Source organism: Euleptes europaea, chromosome 17 (assembly GCF_029931775.1).
Source record: "Euleptes europaea isolate rEulEur1 chromosome 17, rEulEur1.hap1, whole genome shotgun sequence".
Lineage (NCBI taxonomy): Eukaryota > Metazoa > Chordata > Lepidosauria > Squamata > Sphaerodactylidae > Euleptes > Euleptes europaea.
This window is the reverse complement of record NC_079328.1, coordinates 21,301,962-21,323,776: the sequence shown is the minus strand read 5'-3', so window position 1 is coordinate 21,323,776 and position 21,815 is coordinate 21,301,962. Positions and strand designations below refer to the sequence as shown.

The 21,815-nt window shown below is 45.3% G+C and overlaps 1 protein-coding gene across 1 annotated transcript; it reads left to right on the top strand.

Annotated features, from left to right (window-relative positions):
* Nucleotides 1-5,787: 5,787 nt before the first annotated feature.
* TIGAR (TP53 induced glycolysis regulatory phosphatase) lies at nt 5,788-19,136 on the top strand. The gene is made up of 6 exons (XM_056862812.1): nt 5,788-5,842; nt 9,950-9,987; nt 10,843-10,964; nt 14,465-14,542; nt 16,920-17,030; nt 18,690-19,136. The coding sequence occupies exons 1-6, from the start codon at nt 5,811-5,813 to the stop codon at nt 19,134-19,136; spliced, it is 828 nt and encodes a 275-aa protein (XP_056718790.1). The 5' UTR covers nt 5,788-5,810.
* The last annotated feature ends 2,679 nt before the right edge of the window (nt 19,137-21,815 follow it).

The following is a 21,815-nucleotide window of genomic DNA, read 5'->3' as shown; positions in this document are numbered from 1 at the left end:
ACCATTAAGTTCACATGAACACTTGAAGCTGCCTTATACTGAGTCAGACCCTCGGTCCATCAAAGTATTGTCTGCTCAGACTGGCAGTGGCTCTCCAGGGTCTCAGGCAGAGGTGTTTCACATCACCTACTTGCCTAGTGGCTTTAACGAGATGCCGGGGATTGAACCTGGGACCTTCTGCATGCCAAGTAGATGCTCTACCACTGAGCCACGGCCCCTCCCTGAAGGTTTGGCGCCTTGGGCACATGGAACTTGGCACTTTGATGGGTATGGAAGGTCGGGGGGGGGGAGTATGAGAGCCCCAGGCTATAAAGGGTTTCCAAGGTAAGAACCAGCACTTTGAATTGGGCCTGGAAGCAAATAGGTACTGATGCTGGGGAAACTTCCATACATCACATGGTGACAACCTCATGCTGAGAACTGTCAGATTCTCAGGAAGGTAAAAGTTTAGATAAAATTAGGTAAAAGTTTAGATAAATTTGCCCCAGTGTGGCATATTGGTTAGTGTGTCAGATAAGAATCTGGGAGACCCAGATTCAACTTCCCCTCTGTCTTGTAAGCTTGCAGGGTGACCTTGGATCAATCACTGTCAAATTTACAGGGTGGTTGTGATGAAGCAGGTAAATGTTGTAATCCATTTTGGGTCCCTATTGGGGATAAGAGATTTACATAGCTAAATGCGTGTGTGTAAAGTGCCATCAAGTTGCAGCTGACTTGTGACCCCAGCAAGGGGCTAGGGCAGTGATGGCGAACCTTTTAGAGACCGAGTGCCCAAACTGCAACCAAAAACCCACTTATTTATCGCCGAGTGCCAATGCGGCAATTTAACCTGAATACCACCCCCAGAGGGGGCCCAGAGGGAGAGGCTAGGGTTGCCAAGTTCCTCTTTGCCATGAGTGGGAGGTTTTTGCGCCTGAGGAGGGCGGGGTTTGGGGAAGGACTTCAGTGCCATAGAGTCCAATTGCCAAAGTGGCAATTTTTTCCAGGGGAACTGATCTCTATTGGTTGGAGATCACTTGTAATAGGAGGAGATCTCCAGCTAGTACCTGGAGATTGGCAACTAGTTCCTTAGTGTTTTCTCTCTACATATCAAGACAAATGGAAAGGTGTTTGGAGGATGGCTTGTGGGCACTTCAAAGGTAGAATAGGACTGCACGCCCCTCCGCCTGCACAGACCCAGAGGGCGCCGGAGAAGCCGCTGGAGGGAAAGAAGGAAGGAAGGAAAGAAGGGAAGGGAGAAGGAAAGGGAAGGGAGGGAGAGAAAGAAAGAAAAAGAGAGAGAAAGGGAGAAGGAAATGGAGCAAGGGAGAGAAAGAAAAGTAGGGAAAGAAAAGGACAGAGGGAGACAGAAAAAGAAAGAGGCCATTTATGCATGGGAGGTTTTGCCTTGGATTTGCCACTCGGTGGGGCGTGGCGGCGGCGGCAGGCTAGTGAGAGGCGAGCAGGGTAGGGCAGAGGACGCCTCCTTCGCACCCACCGGCCAGCCACGCCCCTCCACCCGCACAGGCCCAGAGGGCGCCGGAGAAGCCGCCGGCCATGCCGAGTGTGGGCGCTCGGCTTCTGTTCCCCGCTCTCCCACCCACCTGGCCAGCCACGCACGCTCCAGTGGCGGCAATGGCGGCAGCTTCTGTAGGAGAGTCCGGGGGCCACCGCCAATGATGTCGGAGGTTTCCCACCCCTGGGCTACAGCCTCCCCCATCCGGGGCAGGGCAGAGCCGGAAAGGCCAGCGGCTTGGAGGAACCGCGCGTGCCGGCAGAGAGGGCTACGAGTGCCGGAAGTGGCACCCGTGCCATAGGTTCGCCAACACGGGGCTAGGGAGAAGCAGAGGTGGCTCGCCATTGCCTTCCTCTGCAGAGCCTTCCTTGATGGTCTCTCTTCCACGTACCGGTCCTGCTTAGCTTCTGAGATCTGACTACGGTAGAATGGGCTACACCACGCTGCCTTAGCGAACTACGTAAGAGATATTGTAAAAGGCTGTAGAGGTGGCCTTAAAGGCTCGTATGTTTGAAGTGAAAAGTCTGAAGGTGCAGAGCAGAGGGACAGAGTGAAAGAAAGAAAACGGTGTTCCCTTTAGAAACTTGCCAAAGAAAGATGCTAACCTATATACAAATCATCTTCACCGTTCAAACTAGAGGACCAATTTTTATATGGTAAAGCTTTTCCTATTCTATGTTTTTCAGACTGTATGTTGGGAGATGCATGCCTGAATGTTCCCTAACAGGGATGGAAAATTTTCACCCTAGACGGCAGTATCTCAGAAGAACAGGCTTTCAGGTCAACATGTACAAGTTGCAGCTAATGTTTTCCTTCCACTCCATCCCAGAAGATGGCAGCAAAGTAATTATTTTAGTTGCAACTTCTTTGTTTTCTTTTGTCTGTTAAGAACCTAAGAGCCCTGCTGGATCAGACCAATTGTCTATTAAGTCCGGCATCCTGTCTCACAGTGACCAACCAGTTCCTCTGGAGGTCCAACAACAGGGCATGCAGGCCAAGGCCTTCCCCTGATGTGGCCTCTGGGCACTGGAATTCAGAGATATACTACTTCTGAACGTGGAGGTTCTCTTTAGTCACCATGGCTAGTAGCCACAGATAGAACTACCCTCCATGAATCTAATCCCCTTTTAAAGCCATCTATGCCTGTGGCCATCACTACATCCTCTGGTGGTGAATTCCACATTTTAATTACTCGTGTAAAGAAGTATATCCTTTTGTCCATCCTGAATCTACTGCCCGTCGGCTTCATTGAATTATCCCGAATTCTAGTATTTTTTTAAAAAAACATTATTATTATTATTATTTTAGGGTACCAATTCTAGTATTTTGGGAGAGGGATAGAAAGTTCTTTTTGTTGAATCTCCAGCCTGTGCATAATTTTATGAAACTCTATTGTGTCCCCCACACCCCGCCACAGTCGTCTCGTTTCTAAACTGGATAGTCCCAATGTCTTCAACCTTTTCTCGCAGGAAAGGTGTTCCATCTCCCTAATCATCTCAGTTGCCCTGTTCTGTACTTTTCCCAGCTCTGTCCTTTTTGAGAGCTGGTGACTAGAACTGCACACAGTATTCCAAATGAAGCCACACCATAGATATATATAAGGGAATGATAATATTGGCTGTTTTATTTTCAATCCTTTCCTAATAATCCCTAAATCCTTAACATAGATTTCACTGCTGGAGCACACTGGGTTGACTCTTTCACTGAGCTATCTACGTATGACCCCAAGATCTTCTTCCTTCTCAGTCTTGCCAAGTTTAGATCCCATTAGTATATTCTTGAAGTCGGGATTTTTTGTTCCGATGTGCATCACACAGTATTCTGCACATTACAGTGAGCCTGCCTGGGGAACAGTCTCTTGGTAGTTTGTTACCAAAGATAACAGTCCCCCGCTCTTCCATTTTATCCTCACAACAGCCCTATGGAATAGGTTGAGGCTATGAGGGCTATGTGTCATTGGCCACCAAGATCAAGTTAATTCATGCCATCGTATTCCCTATTACTATGTATGGGTGTGAAAGCTGATCAATGAAGAAACCTGATAGGAAGAAAGTAGATTCCTTTGAAATGTGGTGTTGGAGGAGAGTGTTACGGATACCCTGGACTGCCAAAAAAACAAAAACAAATCAGTGGGTTATAGATCAAATCAAGCCTGAACTGCCCCTAGAGAAGGCAAGAGTCACTGGAGAAGGCAAGAGTCACTGGAGAAGACAGTCATGCTAGGAAAAGATGAAGACAGCAAGAAAAGAGGAAGACCCAACAAGAGATGGATTGACTCTATAAAGGAAGCCACAGCCTTCAATTTGCAAGACCTGAGCAAGGCTGTTAAAGATAGGACGTTGTGGAGGACGTTGATGCATAGGATCGCCATGAGTCGGAAGTGACTTGACGGCACTTAAAACACATGAGAGCGCAACTGGCCTGAGGTCACCCACAGAGATTAATGGTTCTCCCCTCTTCCATGGTATCTTCAAAACAACCCTGAGAGGTAGATGAAGCTGAGGAAGAGTGACAGGAATGAGGCCAACAAAGGTAACCTATGGTTGCCAACCTCCAGGTGGAGCCTGGAGATCTGCTGGAATTACAACTGATCTCCAGACTGCAGAGAATGGGCGCTTCGGAGATTGGACTTTAAGGTATCACATCCCTGCTGAGCTTCCTCCTCTCCATAAACCCCGCCCTCCCTAGGCTCCACCCCCAAATATTCACTAATTTCCCCAATTTGGAGTTGGCAACCCTACAACTGACATTTTTTTTCTCCCCACAGTAAATAGGGCTGCCAACCTCCAGGGAGCATGTAGGAAAAAGACACTCCTGTGCTAGTACCACGAGGTTTGGAAATCAGACTGCTACACCTTTGTATCCCTGCGTGGAACGTGCTGACTATCCAGAATTATATAACAGTATCATAAATAGCAGTCGAAATATGGAAGTAGTGAGCTTATAAAAGCGAATAAATATTGGGGGACTGAGGAAGCGATTGAGACAAGAAATCGAAACGGCCGTATCCCTGCCTTTCTCCTGCTCCACTTCGTGGGAACCTTCACGGAACCACTCCTTATATGATACCTGGACTATTGATGACTGTATTAACGCTTTGGTTCGTGTGTTCATGTGTATATCATGTTTATTAAACTGCTGAATTACAGTTGATATTCAAACTAAAGACAATGCATTTACCTGGGCTGAATAAAGACCTTGCATTCTTGGCTCATTACCAATGCTGATTTCTCCACACCCATCTCTCCCCTGGACATCACTGATTCTTCTGCATACCACACCTAATCCCATCACGCCTGCTATTCACATTTACATACTGTTAATATTTACATACTAATGCTTGTCTGAATTCACTCTCCTCTACTTAGACAGATGGATTCACATTCTAGCTGTATCTGAAGAAGTGAGCTGTGGCGCACAAAAGCTCATATCCTGCCAGAAAATTTTTTAATATAAATTTTTATTAATTTTTTATAACATAAAACAAAATAAACAAATACAATAATACTAATATAATTTTTTTTAAAAAAAATACAAGAGTATCTATATATACTTATTGGTACAATCGCGGTTACAAAATTATAAAATTCAAGAAGACACCCCACCTTAAAAAAGTGACCCATCACCCGACTTCCAAAGAAGTATTTTACTGTTTATAGATATTTTTAAAACTGTCTAGACACTTCTCCAGAAAATATTTTTGTTAGTCTTTAAGGTGCTACTGGACTTTTGGCTCTTTTCTACTCATGTTTATTAGGATAGTTTATGTCTGTGGATGTATATGATAAGCTAATTGATGTTCAGTGTTGTACTTGTGTAGCTATTTATATAAATGTTTGCACTTTGTTAATTACTTTCGCATCTGTGCTGATTTCCAAACCTCCAGGGAGAGGCTGGAGATCTCCTGCTATGACAACTGATCTCCAGCCAGTAGAGATCAGTTCCCCTGGAGAAAACGGCTGCTTCGGCAATTGGGCTCTATGGCATCGAAGTCCCGCCCTTCCCCAAACCCCGCCCTCCTCAAGCTCCGCCCCAAAATCTCCCGCCGGCGGCAAAGAGGGACCTGGCCACCCTAACACGCAGAAAACAGCGTCCAAAAATAACCGGAAGTCCCTCCTCCAGACACGGGAGGAGACACCGAACTTTAGAGACCGAACTCTCCCTACGCGGGAGGGGGAAGCAGGCTGCGATTGGCGGACGCGCGCGCGGCGTTGCGTGACGCACCCTCGAGGGGGCGGGGAGCCGGCGGCGAGGCGTCGCGAGGGGAAGAGGGCGGAGCCTCAGTGCCTGAGGGGGCTGAGAGACACGGTTGGCCATGGGCACGTTCGGGTTGACCGTTGTCCGGCAGTAAGTACCGCGGCCCGCCCCTGCCCCGTCCAGCCCTCCCTCCTGCGTCTCATCTGCCCGCGCTTCACGGCCAGCCCCACTGCGCCGGGGAGGGCCCAACTCTCCGAGACCCACACGGCGGGCGGGGCCAGCTCCTAGAGGAGCTGTCAGTCATCGGCGGCGCGGCGGTGACGTCACACGCAGCTCAAAGCCTGGCTCGCTCACCAAAGTGGGCGGGGCGAGTGGAGCCTTTGTGGGGTTGGGTTCCTAATGCAAAAGGAGCTTTTTTGTTTTATAGCATCTTTTATTGTTTTTTTTATATTACAGTAGTTTCCGTCATTCATTAAGATGATTATAAGATATAAACAATATTTCTCTGTTCTATATAACTAATTAATTCATGTATTTACGTTGACTTCCCCTCTCTCCTCCTATCTTTTTGATAACTTTATTGTCACTTTTGCGTTTAATTTCTAATTCAATACAATACTTCATATATAAATCGGAACAATTCTTAAAATCTAAATCATTTATCTTAATAATATTTCTACCTTAATTGAATTAGAACAAAACATAACCTTCAATTCTTACCAATTTAAATTCATTTTGGCAATATATTGTCCATGCCTCCCATTCTCCCACAAATTCTGTATTCTCCTTTTGATTTACTAATGCCGTAGGTTTAGCCATTTCGGCTAGTTCCAACATTTTATTTATCCATTCCGTCTTATCCGGTATCTCTGAAAGTTTCCATTTTGCTGCATAAACCAATCTTGCAGCTGTAGTGGCATATATCAGAAAAGATCTCTGAGTCAATATTGTAAAAGCTTTTTTGTAAGGCGCCCTCTTCTGACTCTCGTGTAAAAAAGTGTGAGCATGCGCAAAGGGTTTATACACTCAGGTTTCGTGCATGCCTGCTCGTAGCGTTGGGTGAACGTCGGGGTGAGTTTTTCAGGGGGGAAATGCTTTCCTTGGGAGCAGCCGTCTCGCCCAGGGAGCGGTACAGGGCTAAAATACAGAGCCTCTGTGCACGTGCACATATTGCACGTGCACGTGCAATATTTATACAATGATAACATTGTGCTCTGTGCATGCTCGAATACAGTGTACTTTAGGATGACTCCAGGAGTAACAGCTATGTTCTGGGGGTTTGTTCCTGATGCTCCTTTTTCACTCATGATTAAAATAAGCAAGTAAATTAACCGATTGGCTATAGTTGCAGGACGTGATCCAACCACAACTGTCTAACAACTGACAGGGGAATCAACACCCTTGGAAAGAAAATTCCTCATTATCTGGTGGCCAGAGACAAAGAGGCTGCTAGGAAGAGAATTGTGGGCATATTTTTTGCATTGTAAAATTAGGTTCCAGGTCCAGTTTCCTGATACATTTTCATGAGATACTGGACTGGACTATCAAAGTCTAGTCTTCTTCTTGTCCTATTGATTGAGTGGAGCATATTTCCAACAAACCCATAGGGATTGAAGCCTACGTTCTCTGTAATGGCTCATGCTCACCACTATGAAACACTTAAACTCCACTGGTACCCTTTGAACGAGTTTAGCATGCTTACAGATCATTCCTTTTGAAATCATTGGGAGTTAAAAGCGCTTAAGTGGCTGGATCATACTTACAGGTTGATGAAAGGGACAAGAACAGGGCTTGGGCACCTCGAATAGATGTGTGTATCGGAGAATTTCAGCAGCTACAGCTTCTCTTATCTGGCATGTCCAGCTGTAACTTCCCAGAATTCTTCTACACAACTGTAAACTGTTAAGAAAGTCTTTTGCATTTTATCAGCTAGTATGGTTCTAATATGGAGAACCAGGCTTGATTCCCCATTCCTACATATGAAGCCAGCTGGGTGACATTGGGCTAGTCACGGCTCTCTTAGAGCTCTCTCAGTCCCACCTACCTCACAGGGTATTTGTTGTGGGGAGAGGAAGGGAATTGTAAGCCGGTTTGATTTTTCCTTAGGTGCTAGAGAAAGTCGGCATATAAAAACCGACTCTTCTTCCATGTGGAGAAATAGCAATCTGTAGGTCCAGCCATTCAGTGAAGTTACTATTATCATAGCCATGCCGGCAATGCAGAATAGGAGAGAGATTCTGAAATTTTCTTCAGTGTGGTGTGAGATGTTTCAAACTTCTGTTCTCCACACAACTGCAACTGCTCCATGGCTAATTTACAAGATTTGTTTATTTACTTACTTCATTTACAGTCTGACTCCTGGCACTTTGTGCCAGCATATCTTATTTTATTCATGAATTAACCCATTTATACCCTGCCTTTCCCGGTTGCCCCTCTCAGCTCAAGGTGGCACACAATTCCAAATTAAATCCATTTACAATACCATAGAGGCTCATCTGCAAGCAGTGTTATCTTGAGATTGTGACCTGTGACATTTAGCATATTTGTATACCATTCTTTCTTCCTCAGTGCTCAGAAGAAGAAGAGTTGGTTTTTATATGCCAACTTTCTCTACCACTTAAGGCAGAATCAAACCGGCTTACAGCCACTTTCCCTTCCTCTCCCCACAACAGACACCCTGTGAGGTAGGTGAGGCTGAGAGAGCATGACTTGCCCAAGGTCACCCAGTGGCTTTGTGTGTAGGAGTGGGGAAACTAATCAATTTCACCAGATTAGCCTCTGCTGCTCATGTGGAGGAGTGGGGAATCAAACCCGGTTCTCCAGATCAGACTCCACTGTTCCAAACCACTTCTCTTAACCACTACACCACGCTGGCTTTCTCAGGATGGCATACAGAGGCCTGTCCCTTTTCATAACAATCTTATAAGATAGTTATGGGTCACTTCCAAGCTTATTAATTGGGATCCCAATTCTGAGTGTTCATTTGTGATTTAGGATTGCCCTATATGGGGTGTATCCAGATAAGTCATAGTAATCAATGCGCTTGAAATCTGCATCAGGTCTGGCAAGCATATGCATCCAGCCGAGAGGGATGCGTGAGACCATCCCAGAGTATAGTTTCCACACAGCAAGTAGCTTCCAGTAGCTTGACTTCATTGGGCTTCGAAGGCTGCAGCTCTCTTGATGATGGCAGTGTTTCCTTCTGGCTACAGATAGCTGAATATCAACAACAATTTCAGTACCTTTATTGGCATACCATCAAGCAGTCGATCAAATAAAACCAACCCTCTAAACATTTAACCTCTTAACAATTTCATCAAAAAATTTAGCCACAGATTCAGTAGTCTCAGAAACTTGGGAGGATAACAGCAATTTGATCTTACTATCATCAGCTTGATCTACATGATTTGAGAGAAAAGGATCTAAAAGGACCTCACGAATTTCACAATATAATGGACAATACAAGAGCATATGGTCAATACTTTCTGTCTCCCCCAGGGCACATTTACACACCCTGGCAGAGTATGGAATTTTCTTATATTTCCCATACAGAATAGCAGAAGGGAGAACATTAAAACGGGCTAACATAAATGCCCTCCGGAGATGAGGGACAGTAAGACAGGACAAGCACTCTGGCATGGAATTTGATATTCCCCATCGCAGAGGTGAGCATCTTCCAGAAGCTGGACTTCTGGAAGTTCTTTCATTTCAACATCAATAATTCTTTACTTGATCAAAGCATAAGCTGCTCTCTCAGGAAGGAGCACCTTATCCTCAGCACTGAGCCCCAAAACAGTAATTTTTTTCTCAATATAAGAAGACCATACAGATATTTCCAATTCAGAGAACATATTAGCAACAAGGGCATGATAGCTGAATATCAGTTCACCAGCACAAACATCAGCCTCCTTCACAGCGTAGCCTTTTTATTTGTAAAATCCCCTTATTAATATTCATGTACTTATCCATTCATTTCTGAACTTACTATTTTGAAAGGAAGATTTTTTTAAAAAAAGGTGCTTTAGGGAATGGATGTGTGCGCCCTGATGACCACATAGGCACCAAGCAGTGAACACCATGGCGCATTCTGCTCGGTTGCAGATTGGCAGAGGTTTTCCATCTGTTCCACCCTCCCGCAGCCTACTCTAGACAGGAATAGGAATGGATGCTTCTCACCAGCCCCCGTCCCCGCACGGGGTGCATGTTATGTCTGTCTTTTATGGATTTTTCTTCTCTGAGATATTTTGTCTCTTTCAGTGGAGAAACAAGATACAATAAAGAGAAGATACTGCAAGGTTTGTGCCTTTTCTGCTGCAACTCTTATTAATTGCTAATAAATCATAGTGTATACAGATATAAATTTCCATGTGCATATATTTGCTGGACAAGATATCATCTACAAACATAGGGTTGCCGGCCTCTAGGTGGGGCCCAAAGGTTTCCTGGGATTTGCAGCTGATCTTCAGACTACAAGGATCAGTTCCCCTGGAGAAAATGGTCGTTTTTGGGGTGGGGTGGGGTGGACTCTGTGGCACTATATTCCACTGAGGTCCCTCCCCTCCCCAAACTTCGCCCTCCCCAGGTTCCACCCCAAAATTTCCTGGAGATAGAATGGGCTGGACCACTTCAGAACGTGGGAGCGGATTATACTTTTTACCCACTACATAAATATAGGAAACAAGCATACTGTGCAAAAGGCTAGGCTATCATTGTTCTTCCTGCTGTATTACTTTTAATGCTGGAGTTTTGTTTTAGGAGAGGGGGGCTCTAAGCATGCGATTCCCCCTTCCCTACAGTCTGAAGGTGGGAAATATTTTGCCTAAGAGGCTAAGAGAACAACAGAAACAAAAACAAGGCAGGTGTCTGCCCCTAAGAAGTTTGCCGTCTGTGTTCAGACTGAGAGAAACCATCCAGTTTCATTAACATACATTTACACATTGTTTCACTTGGGTATAAAGACAAACCCAAAGACTTTAAGAGGTGGAGTTTTGCTTACTAAGGGAGCCACAATAATTCCATTAATAATTCCAGTGATTCCAATCCATGCACTGATTCAACTAGTGCTCTTGCAGTAACTGTATCTTAGTACCTATTGATGGGCCAATCAGGTTTGCATTCAATTTTCCCTGTGTTTGTTTTGGCTCTTGCAGGACAGGGCATAGATGAACCTCTCTCTGAGATGGGCTTCCAACAAGCCAATGCCGCTGGTGTGTTTCTCAGCAATGTCAAATTTACTCACGTGTTCTCGAGCGATCTGCTTCGGGCAAAGCAGGTGAGTATTTTAGGGTGTAAATTAAAAGAGAGGTCTGATGACCTAAGATTTCCTTTTTGTAGGAATCATATAACAGTGGTGATGACTGCAAAGAAAGAAGATACAGTGGGTTGTTGTTTTTCTGAGTGCAAGTCACAGATGAACGTATTTTATATAAGGAATGAAATTTGTATTTGCATAAGGAATGAAAAGATGCCTCCCTTGCAATGCAGTGCTAGGTAGAGTTACTCCAGTCTAGATTCATTGAAAACAATGGATTTTGACTAGAGTAATTCTGCATAGGATAGCTAGATTCAAGTTCAGTAGCACCTAAGGGACCCACAAGAGTTTCTGGGTATAAGCTTTCGAGAGTCAATGCACCCTTTGTCGGATGGTATTTGATGAAGAGAGCTTTGACTCTTGAAAACTTGTACCCCAAAAATCTTGTTGGTATCTAAGGTGTTACTAGACTTGAATCTAGTTCTTCTGCTGCAAACCAACATGGCCACCCTCCTGAAAGTATCTGCCTAGGATTGCAATGTAAAGCTGCTAGCACTAATTCTAAAATTGGGGGTTTTCTTGGTAGCAACATTTTCCTTGCAACGCATTCACATTCCTTTCCCTTGTTACTACATGTGTACATTTGACTTAATTATAGCCACACCGCAAATTTTGCCGCTTTGTATAGTTGCTCCTAGAAGCAGAATGAAATTCCTGTGCAGAGCGAAAGCATTCTGTGGGCCAAAACAGGAGGTGCTGAGCAAAATAAGTCCCTCTGAGCTTCTGGCAGGATCCTTGGATGATGCACAGGCCGACTGTAGTTGGGTGACTGTCGTTGCCGTCCTAAGAATACTTTCTGTGGGTGCAAGCTCCACTTAATGGATTCGAGTAGGATTCTCAGTAAACCTGCTGTGAATAGTGTACTTTCACATTAGCTCCTGTCCCAAACTCATAAGTTCTACCAGTGGTGCAAACGAGTATGAAAAGATCAACTGTAAAGCCATTTTTCCCCCTGCCCCTTTGCCTATTCCAATGGTGTAACTAGGTAGGGGCAATAAGGGCACATGCTGTGGACATGACAGTGACATACAAGGCCTCAAAGATCCAGTAATATATTGGCTGCTATGAAAAATAATAATTCACGTAACAGTTTCTTTACAGTATGAATATTTAAGCACATTTTCAAGAGGCATCAGCTTTGCTTAGAGGCTTAGTAAGGGCAGTAGGCTAGGCGGAGTGTTTGTGAACACAGTGAAATATAACATTCAGTTTGTCAATGTTTCTAGTGGACTAGGAGCACATAGGAGACCGCAGCAGTAGCAAGCGGGGTGCTGCTGCTTAATAATTGCAGAGCAGGGGCAATCTACTTGACCATCTAGAACCTGGTACTGTAGCCACAGTACCTTAAAAGGCCAGCATCCATTCTTAATATTGCTCAGGTGCCTGCATGTTTGCGTCAATTTGGAGCCTGCCCCTGGCTAATTACAGCATCTCCAGCTCAGCCATCCTGGTCTTCCATATCCTCGGTCTGTCCTCTTAGACTCCAACTTACATCACGTCTTCTTAGCAACTAAGCCCATCCCTATGTTAACTATATAAGCTTATATTGCTCCTGAGTTATGTTCCAGTCATTTCCTCTTATTGTGTAGTTTCCACTCTCTAGGCAAGGGATGTTTCCTGTATGTTTACCAGTCTCAACAGTTACTTTTCCGCGGATATTGAAAATGTGGGTTAGAAGATGACTAGAAGCCATTATGAGGGATCTTTGGCTGACTACTGCGTCTTTTAACAAAGGAAGGGAGGGAAATCCATGTCGATAGCCACAGTTTGAGAAGGAATATAGCCAGTTTAGGTCAATTTCAAGGACTTTCATAAACGTAAATGGGTATTTCTGTGTGGGAATCAAAACTCTAAAGCCGGTTCAAGACTAACTAGGGTTACTAAGCTCCAGGTGGGGGCTGGAGTTCTGGAATTACAACTGATTTCTAGAGATCAGTTTCGCTTGGAGAAACAACTACTTTGGGAGGCTGCTCTGGCTGCACTGGTATACCATAGAATCTAGGAGAAACGGAAATCATAGAATGACAACACATCTCTGCTGAGATCCCTCCCTTCCCCAGTCTCTGTCCTCCCTGGACACCACCCTCAAATATCTAGGAATTTCCCAAGCTGGGGTTGGCAACCCTACTCAAGACAATTTGATTTCTGATGCAATAGTGCTGTTGAGCACGTTCTTTTCGTGTCAGTGGCGCTTACCTAGGAAAACTTGATGGTGGATTGAACTAAAAGGCAACATGATAAAAAATCTCTTTAAGTGAAATCCTAAACAGAATTACACAGTGTACAGCAGTGTAACTGTTTAGGATTGCATTGCTACTCTTTCGCTTTTCATTGCAGCACAATCAGTGCTTGAAGGCGCCTCACGTGGCTCTTAGGTAAGTCAGCCGTGGCTCTTCTGAGCACCATTGCCCTGTTTAGCACCCACCCTGTGTTTCAGGAAAGTGGGAAAGGCCCTTGCTCGGTGGGGACTGTGGTTGACAGTTCCCATCTTGAAACAGCTGCTGTTGGATGAACGGAAAAGCTGCGAGCCTCCCTGAGGTTCAGTCCTCATGCTTTGGTTGATGGCAATTGGGAATGTGTCTCTTTGTGACCCATGGAGTGGTGCCACTGTGCTAAGCACCAAGTAATTTTTCTCTGGGTTTTCCTGCTCAGGATGGGACAGTGGTATTTTACAACAACTCTTTCTCCTCTCCTTGCCATGGACACTATTCATGCCTATTCTTAAGAAATACACATGGGAAAAGGCTTGGGCAGACCACAATGTTCTGTGCATGGAATGAGGGAGGGCGCTATCTTTTAACATGGCCATGGTTATTCTTTGGTGACTGGTATCTCCTACGAGTGGTACAAAGAGAAACTCACAGTAGCATCCTGAACAGTCCATTGATGTCATTGGGCTGAGAAAAGTGTAACTCCACTTAGGATACCACTGTCATTGTCTGTCTCATTGTCAAAAAATCAGGCCAGATGTTTCCAGTGTTATAGTGACAAAAGAAAGTAGGTTCCCAAGCTCCATGTCCCTGTAATAATCTTCTCTTAAAAATGATGCCACGTATTGCCGCACAAAAGTGATTACTGAGTTTGTCTTATTGGAAGTTTATGACTGTCTTTTCCTGCTGCTTCTCGGATTTGGGGTTCTTCTATTAGAAGGTGTAGTAAGTTTTTGAACACTTCTGGCCTGGCAGATAATGAACTTGTTCTTTTTTCTTTGGAAGTAGACTTACTCTGGTGAGGAAGCAGCACACTTTATTCCAGAAAAAATGCATGTCATTTGTTGTTCATTTCCTACATTCCTGGAAGAGCACAAAAGAAAGCCAGATAGCATAGAATTTTTGATCTTTTACATTACCAGTTTAATATATAAGCATCTGCTTTAAAAAAAAAGATTTCCCCGAGACCCCCCTTTTATAATTTATAATTGATATGTGTTTTTAACATGCCTTGCTTGCTTAATGTTTCAGACTGCAGCCTCGATTCTCAGCAAGAGTCAGTTTTGTAAAGAGACTGCTGTAAAATATGATCCAAGACTCCGAGAGCGGGTAAGGATAGAAAATGTTTTTGGTGTCAGTGTTTTTCTACAGAATGATGAATCTCAATTTACCACTTTGCAAAGCCCCTGAGCCAAAGGTTTGTGGATTCTTCAGTGTGCTGGTGGAGGTTCCAGCAAGACTCTCCCCAGACCCATTCACTGCCATGCAGGGGAAGCCTTTATTTATTTATTTAAAACTTTTCTGTGCCATTTTTTCCACCCAATTCAGGATCCAAAAGGCAGGTCCTTGCAAGCACTGTGTCTATTTTTCAGAGCTCCCGTGTGTGCAAGGAATCTCTGAGTAGGACTACAGGAATATACAGCAGAGGTCTATTTGCATCTGGCTATTGTATGCAGGTTTAATGTAAACATTCTGAATGGGGCAGGAGGTCACCTGGGCAAATATTTTATTCATACAATTATCATAGGATAGCTAGTCATTGGAAATGTCCATAATTTTGTCAGAGAGCTTGCAAGCAGTACCACTTAAGAGGGAAGCAAATTTTCACATTTTTCATGCCATGCATCTATATTACAATAGTACCAAATTCAGGTAGCGATGAGCATCACTATGGGGAAGAACCGTGGCTCAGTGGTAGAGCATCTGCTTAACATGCAGAACGTCCCAGCTTCAATTCCTGACACCTCCTGTTCATCTCTCAAGATCAGGTAGCACCCTACCTAACACCCTGGAGAGCCGCTGCCAGTCTGAGTAGAGAATACTGACCTTGATGGACCAATGGTCTGATTCAGTATAAGGCAGCTTCATGTGCTCATGTGTGTGTTCATGTGTACTACCACCCCAGTCCTCCGCTGGTCAGTCCTGGCAATAATCCAGAGCAACCAGATTAATTTCTCAAACATCCTCTTGATGTGTGGGAAGTTCATCTCAGTAGAAAAAGAAGAAGAGTTGGGTTTTATATGCCAACTTTTTCTACCACTTAAGGGAAAATCAAACTGGCTTACAATCACCTTCCCCTCCCCACAACAGACACCCTGTGAGGTAGGTGGGGCTGAGAGAGCTCTAAGAGAGCTGTGACTAGCCCAAGGTCACCCAACTGGCTTCATTTGTAGGAGTGGGGAAACCAACCCAGTTCACCAGATTAGCGTCAGCCGCTCATGTGGAGGAGTGGGGAATCACACCCGGCTCTCCAGATTAGAGTCCACCGCTCCAAACCACGCTGGCTCGCTGGGTTGGGTCCAAAGCTGCATACTGGAGCTGGATGCTGAGTTCCTGTGACAACCCTGGTCACAAGCAGAAGCCTTGCTGCTGCATCTACCCCCCCCCCCCATTACTTGTACTGATAAGAAAGCGTTCATTTGTGCTTAAAGACCTTAGGCTATGCTAAGTCCTTGGATGCAAGATGCAGGTGTAGGAGCATCAAGGGCTGAGACCCAGCAGCCTCTTTGGGCTGTTAATGCACCAGGAACCAGACCCTCCCTCCCATTTTAGAGTTATCTAGCACAGAACTTCAGGAGTGTGGTAGGAAGGGCCCACGTGCTGTTGATGGGAAGGATTGCTGGAAAGGTGAGGCAGGGTTTGATTTTATGACAGACCCTCTGTTTCCACTCTGGGACCTTGACATCACCTCCTGATAGCTGCTATTATAAGGGGAATTGAGCAGAGTTGTAGTTTGAGAAAGTGCTTTAAGCATGCTGCTGGCAGGAAAGGGAGACGACTGGGAGCTGGGCTGAATTTAAGAGAGATCCCTTAGGTAAAGCTGTCTGCAGAATTCCTCTTGTAGCATTCTTTTTTTTGAGAGAACCTGTTTTCTTGGTATTCAGGAAGGCTTTTATCTCAAGGGATAATGGACATAAAACATTCTCTGATGCTGGGAAATGAACAGCAGAGTGGAAGGAAATGTAGGTTAAAAACCTTTTGTTCCTTTACAGCGCTCTGGGTTTTTGGGAAGAGCTGGAGTTCTTTTTCCTGAGCTCCTGGGCACCAGCTCACATAAAAGATTTGTTGCTAACAAGAGATGAGGAGAAACAGATTCTTCATCATTGCTGAGGGGCAAAACCGCCTGTTGCACAGCAGCTTTGAAAGCTGAACGTGTTGCAGAATCAAACCCCATGTGGAAGGACCCGAAGGCAAACCCTATAGTTAAAAAAAAATCAAGACGGAGAAAGGGCCCAGCCTTTTGTACAACAGAAGGCTCAAGTCAAGTAGCACCTGCAAGACCAACAGGACTTGTTCGTCTTTAAGGTGCTACCGGACTCAAATCTTGCCCTTCTTCTGTAGATCAAGGCGGCCACCCGGCTGCCCACCTGAAACTGTTTTGTACAGAGGTTGACTTGTATTTTCTTTGAATATCTTCATCTTCTAATATGTTCTACCTTTGATATGTATCACTCTCCCAATGCACCATTGTTGTTTTTTTAAACAGAAGTATGGAGTGGCAGAAGGGAGGCCACTGAGTGACCTCAGGACCATGGCGAAAGCCTCGGGGGAGCAGTGCCCATCCTTTACGCCTCCTGGAGGAGAAACCCTAGAAGAAGTACAGTATTACTTTGCTTCATAAGTTGTCCAGTCCGCCTTGTATTACAGGTTGAGCATCCCTTATCTGAAATGCTTGGGACCAGAAGTGTTTCGGATTTTGCATATACATAATGAGATACCTTGGGGATGGGACCCAAGTCTAAACACGAGATTCATTTATGCCTTGAATACACCTTTGAGCAAGGCTGTCAAAGACAGGACATTTTGGATGACTTTCATTCATAGGGTCTCCATCAGTCGGAAGCGACTTGACAGCACTTAACACACATACACATACACCTTATACACATAGCCTGAAGGTAATTTTATACAATATTTTATAATAATTTTGTGCATGTGGGGCATCGTGGGAAATCTGCCGTTGGTGCGACCAGCCTGCACACGTGCCGTTTTATTACCCTTTGTGGGCGCTCAAAAAGTTTTGGATTCTGGATCATTTTGGATATCGGATTTTCGAATAAGGGATACTCAACCTGTATTATTATTATTATTATTACTATTACTATTACCACCATCATTAATGAAAGACATAGGCTGTGGCACCTGAGGAAGACATATAGGCAAAAAGACTGTCCTTCTCCCCGAGGAGTCTACAATCTAATTCTTAGTAATGGGGGCAAAGCAAAGGAAGGAAAAGGGAGAAGGAAGCAACAAACCTTACAAGGGAGGAATATGAGGAAATTCAGTGGGGGATGAGTTTTATCAGGTTAATGCGGAAGCATCCCAGTACAGTTGGGTTTGGAGGGGCCAACACATAGGAGGTCTAGGCATAAGGGGCCACAAAGGAGAAAGGGTGGGGCCATGTATGGAACCAGGAGACTTGGGGAATGTTGAACACAGTATGATTAAAGGTAGTCCGCTGTGCAAGCACCGGGTCATTACTGACCCATGGGATGACGTCACATTATGATGTTTACTAGGCAGACTTTGTTTATGGTGTTGGTTTGCCTCTGCCTTCCCCAGTCATCTGGTGTAGTGGTTGAGAGTGGTGATGTGGAGCGGTGGACTGTAATCTGGAGAACCGGGTTTGATTCCCCACTCCTCCACATGAGCGATGGAGGCTAATCTGGTGAACTGGATTTGTTTCCCCACTCCTACAATTGAAGCCAGCTGGGTGACTTTGGGCTAGTCACAGCTCTCTTAGAGCTCTCTCAGCCCCACCTACCCCACAGGTGTCTGTTGTGGGGAGGGGAAGGGAAGGTGATTGTAAGCCGGTTTGATTTTTCCTTAAGTGGGAGAGAAAGTCGGCATATAAAAACTAACTCTTCTTCATCATCTACACTTTACCCCAGCAAGCTGGGTACTCATTTTATTGACCTCGGAAGGATGGAAGGATGAGTCAACCTTGAGCCGGCTACCTGAAACAGACTTCCATTAGGATCAAACTCAAGTTGTGAGCAGAGCTTTGACTGCAGTATTGCAGCTTACCACTGCCACGGGGCTCAGCAGTATGATTTGAGGAGTGAAAATTACAGGTGGGGATGTAACAGTACACTAGGACCAAAGAGAGTGTAAGTCAAGTCCATGGAGAGCTTCAAAGCTTTGTGCTGTGTACAGAAGGGGACAGGAAGCCAGGGTGGGATTTGAGGAGGGGCTTGTGTGAGTTTCTTGGGCAAGCAGTATCACAGCTTCATAGTTTTGTTCTGCTTCACTTTAGGTAAAAGCACGCAGCGAGGACTTCTTTGCAGATCTCTGTAGTCTCATTGTCAGGGAAGTGTGTCAGGAGAAACAAGCTACTGAAAGAACAGCTGGGAATGACACAGCAAGAGCAGGAGTACATTCTAGCACCTCGCTGACAAACCACCACGGGAGCCCGGAATTTCATTCCCCTTCCATGGGGGCTACCGAAGAGCTGGTCGCCAACATACTGGTTGTGAGTCACGGGGCTTACATGAGGAACTGGCTGAGCTATTTTGTTTCGGACCTAGAATGTGTTTTGCCAGCCTCTTTGACAAAGACCGAGCTCTCTTCTGTGAGTCCCAATACCGGAATTAGTCAGTTCATTGTAAAACTTGAGAGCAGAGATAACATTAAACCTAAAATCCAATGCATTTGTCTGAACAGAGACAATCATTTAGGGGACAAGCAGGCTGAACGTATTTAGCTCTGAAACAGTAACAAAAAAATGCAATGTGTATTTATGCAGTGAGTGCAAGCATCTTTTCTTTTATGTTATTTGAGTTGTATGGGCTGTATGAAAAGTGGGGGAAATTCATATGCTGCTGCAAAAGTTTACTTTTTAGAAACTGATTTTAGGTGGTCCGTACAGTATTTGCGAAAGTATTTATTTATCATATTACCCCCCCCTGCACGACTGAAATTGCCTGGGCTTTTTTAATCAGTATTAAGCACAGACCCCGTATGTGGTTCCCATTGTTGCGCGTTTCTGTGGCTTAGCACTTTATTAAACAATTATAAGAGTCAGCCCTTCGATGAGGAGAGGTGAGTGAGCCATCTCAGGCTGAGGGCTTGGAGCATCTTTTAAAGGCAGCTGTGGAAGGCAGATCTGGCCCACTGAGCATGTGCCACTGGGGATGTTCGTGTGGGTGGAGGTCGCACCGGTGAATTTCCCAGTGGCTTGTGCCCCAAGTTAATTAGTAGCGGGAGGGGGATTTAGGGTGCCAAACTGTCGCAGCCCCATACTACTTTTTTCCATTTCATTGGAGTAGTTATTTGGAGGGCGATCTGGGTGCGACATCTGTCACCCCATTGGTTTCCAGGGTTGATTCAGCTGATCTGGCTGGCTAGGCGGGTGTCCCCCTACCTCCCTCACAGCTCCATGTGCGTCCCTCCCGAAGCCGTGCGCTCAGTGGTAGAGGATGACCACCCCAGATAGAAGGGGTGTACCGTTCTTCGGTCAAGGATATACGATAGCTGCACTCTCCTGCTAGAACCTCCAAACAAGCTCAAGGTCCATTTGATTGAGTAGTCATTTGGATGTGTTTCCCCCTTATTCTATGCAGCCAGTCACCGCCTTCCAAAACAGCCTTTTGGTCTTCAGATGTGACAGAGAGAGCCCAAACAAGCAGGGGGAGCTGAGCTACCTTTCTCGTTCAGCCCCCTCCCTTCTTGTAGCATGAAAACCTTTAAAAAAAATAGCTGAATGAGGATATCTTCAGATCTCAGCAGGTTGTCTCTCTCTGTCGTGACTCTCAGTTTCTTACCCTTGGGACACCCCAGAGTGTGCACAATGTCCTCATTGGGCCTTGCAGCTGGGCAGCTCTGTGGTATGGCCTAGTCCAGTACCTGTAGGAATCAAGGGATGTGTGTTGCTTGTTGGGGCTAGCGTCAGATCAAGTGTGTAAAAAATGGCTTCTCGTGGTACCTGCAATGGTATACGGAGATACGAACGAGCCTGCTCCAGTTGTCCCCTGCCCTAGCTGCAACCCGCTTGCAAAAGGAGGTGCTTGGAGAGGGTGGGGACAGGAATCTGTGGGCAGCCAGTTTTGTGGAAGTGGAGAGAGGTGAGCTGTCTGCTCTCACAGTGGCATTTTCTGTAAAATTGGTCACTGGCCAGAGCTATGCACTGCTCGTTCAGTTTTATTTCTAAAACACTCCATATAATATGCATCTAAATACTCTAAAAGGCACCCTGCCTGTCTGTGCACTAGTATTGGCCTCCCCCTTGCAGACAATAAAACCAGGTTTTTTTTAAAAGGACAATTTAAAAAATGCAGAAAAATGGGAAAGTAGCAGTCAGCTTGAAATTCCGAAGCAGGAACCCCAATGAAACCACTGGAAATAAGAGCCTAAAATCTGATTCTGTGGTCCCAGGATACTTTAGATTATGGCCTTAGAATACCCAAGCCCCAGTTGACAAAGTCTGCTGGTCTTCCCATAATACAGGGGTGACAAATTCTCCACCTCCAGGCAGCTGTATGACCTTGGTAGATCATCTTGGTACAGTCATGCATGCACTCACGATTCATAATTTCTTCTCGGGTGGAGTGGGAAGTTACATTGCCCCCAGAGCAAGCCAAATGAACGGCCCTTGTTTCCCTATGTGCTGGTTAGACCCTTGGCATCGACAACAGGCATCAGCTCCTCCACAGCTTCCTCTTGCAGACTGCAGGAGAAGGCACCGGTTACCTCTGCTGATTAAGGGTCAGAGCAAAGAAGTCCCTGAGGCACTGGGCCTTGGCTTGGCTTGTTTGTGGCTGCCGGTGACCTTCTAGGGTAGCAGCTGACCAGGACATTTCCCTGTTAAGTCAAATGGCCAATCTGCTCCTGCACAGTCCCCTTTTCGTGGGAGGGGAAATGGTGCAAACAAGGTATCTGCAATCATCCGTCATCACGGGCTGCTACCCTTCTAATATGCTGGATCGTCTGCAAGGTGGGGCCAGGCGGCACACCAAGTAAAAGCCTAGGAGGGTTGTGCGAAAGGCTCCGAGAATATTGGTGGATTAACAAAAAACGTTTGCTCCATACCTCAGTTTCCCCAGGCGATAGTGAAGATATTGATGTATTATGCTTAACTACCTCTTGGCAGTGCAGAGAAGATGGAAGTTTCATGAAGCACTTTGATGTCGTTTGAATGACGAGCACGGTACAGATACAAACTGTTCCATCCCCTTTCCTTTATATGTGTAATGTAAAATTTGCATGTAGCCAAAAATGTATTTGTCCTTCAAGAAACTGATGGCATGGACATTTGCTCTTATTTCAGTAGCATCCTCAGGACGCCTTATATATGTACAAGCAAAATCTGTGAGCTTTTGTACTTTCAGTGAATATTTGTGATTTCCCTCTTGCCTCTCACCTTTGTGTTCTGTCTTCAGGATAT

What these genes read in the sequence shown, in the direction of transcription:
- TIGAR (XM_056862812.1), top strand. Translation starts at nt 5,811, where the DNA reads ATGGGCACGTTCGGGTTGACCGTTGTCCGGCA. An exon ending in TAAAGAGAAGATACTGCAAG is followed by an intron (nt 9,988 to 10,842) that starts GTTTGTGCCTTT and finishes TGGCTCTTGCAG; the next exon opens with GACAGGGCATAGATGAACCT. An exon ending in GAGGAGAAACCCTAGAAGAA is followed by an intron (nt 17,031 to 18,689) that starts GTACAGTATTAC and finishes GCTTCACTTTAG; the next exon opens with GTAAAAGCACGCAGCGAGGA.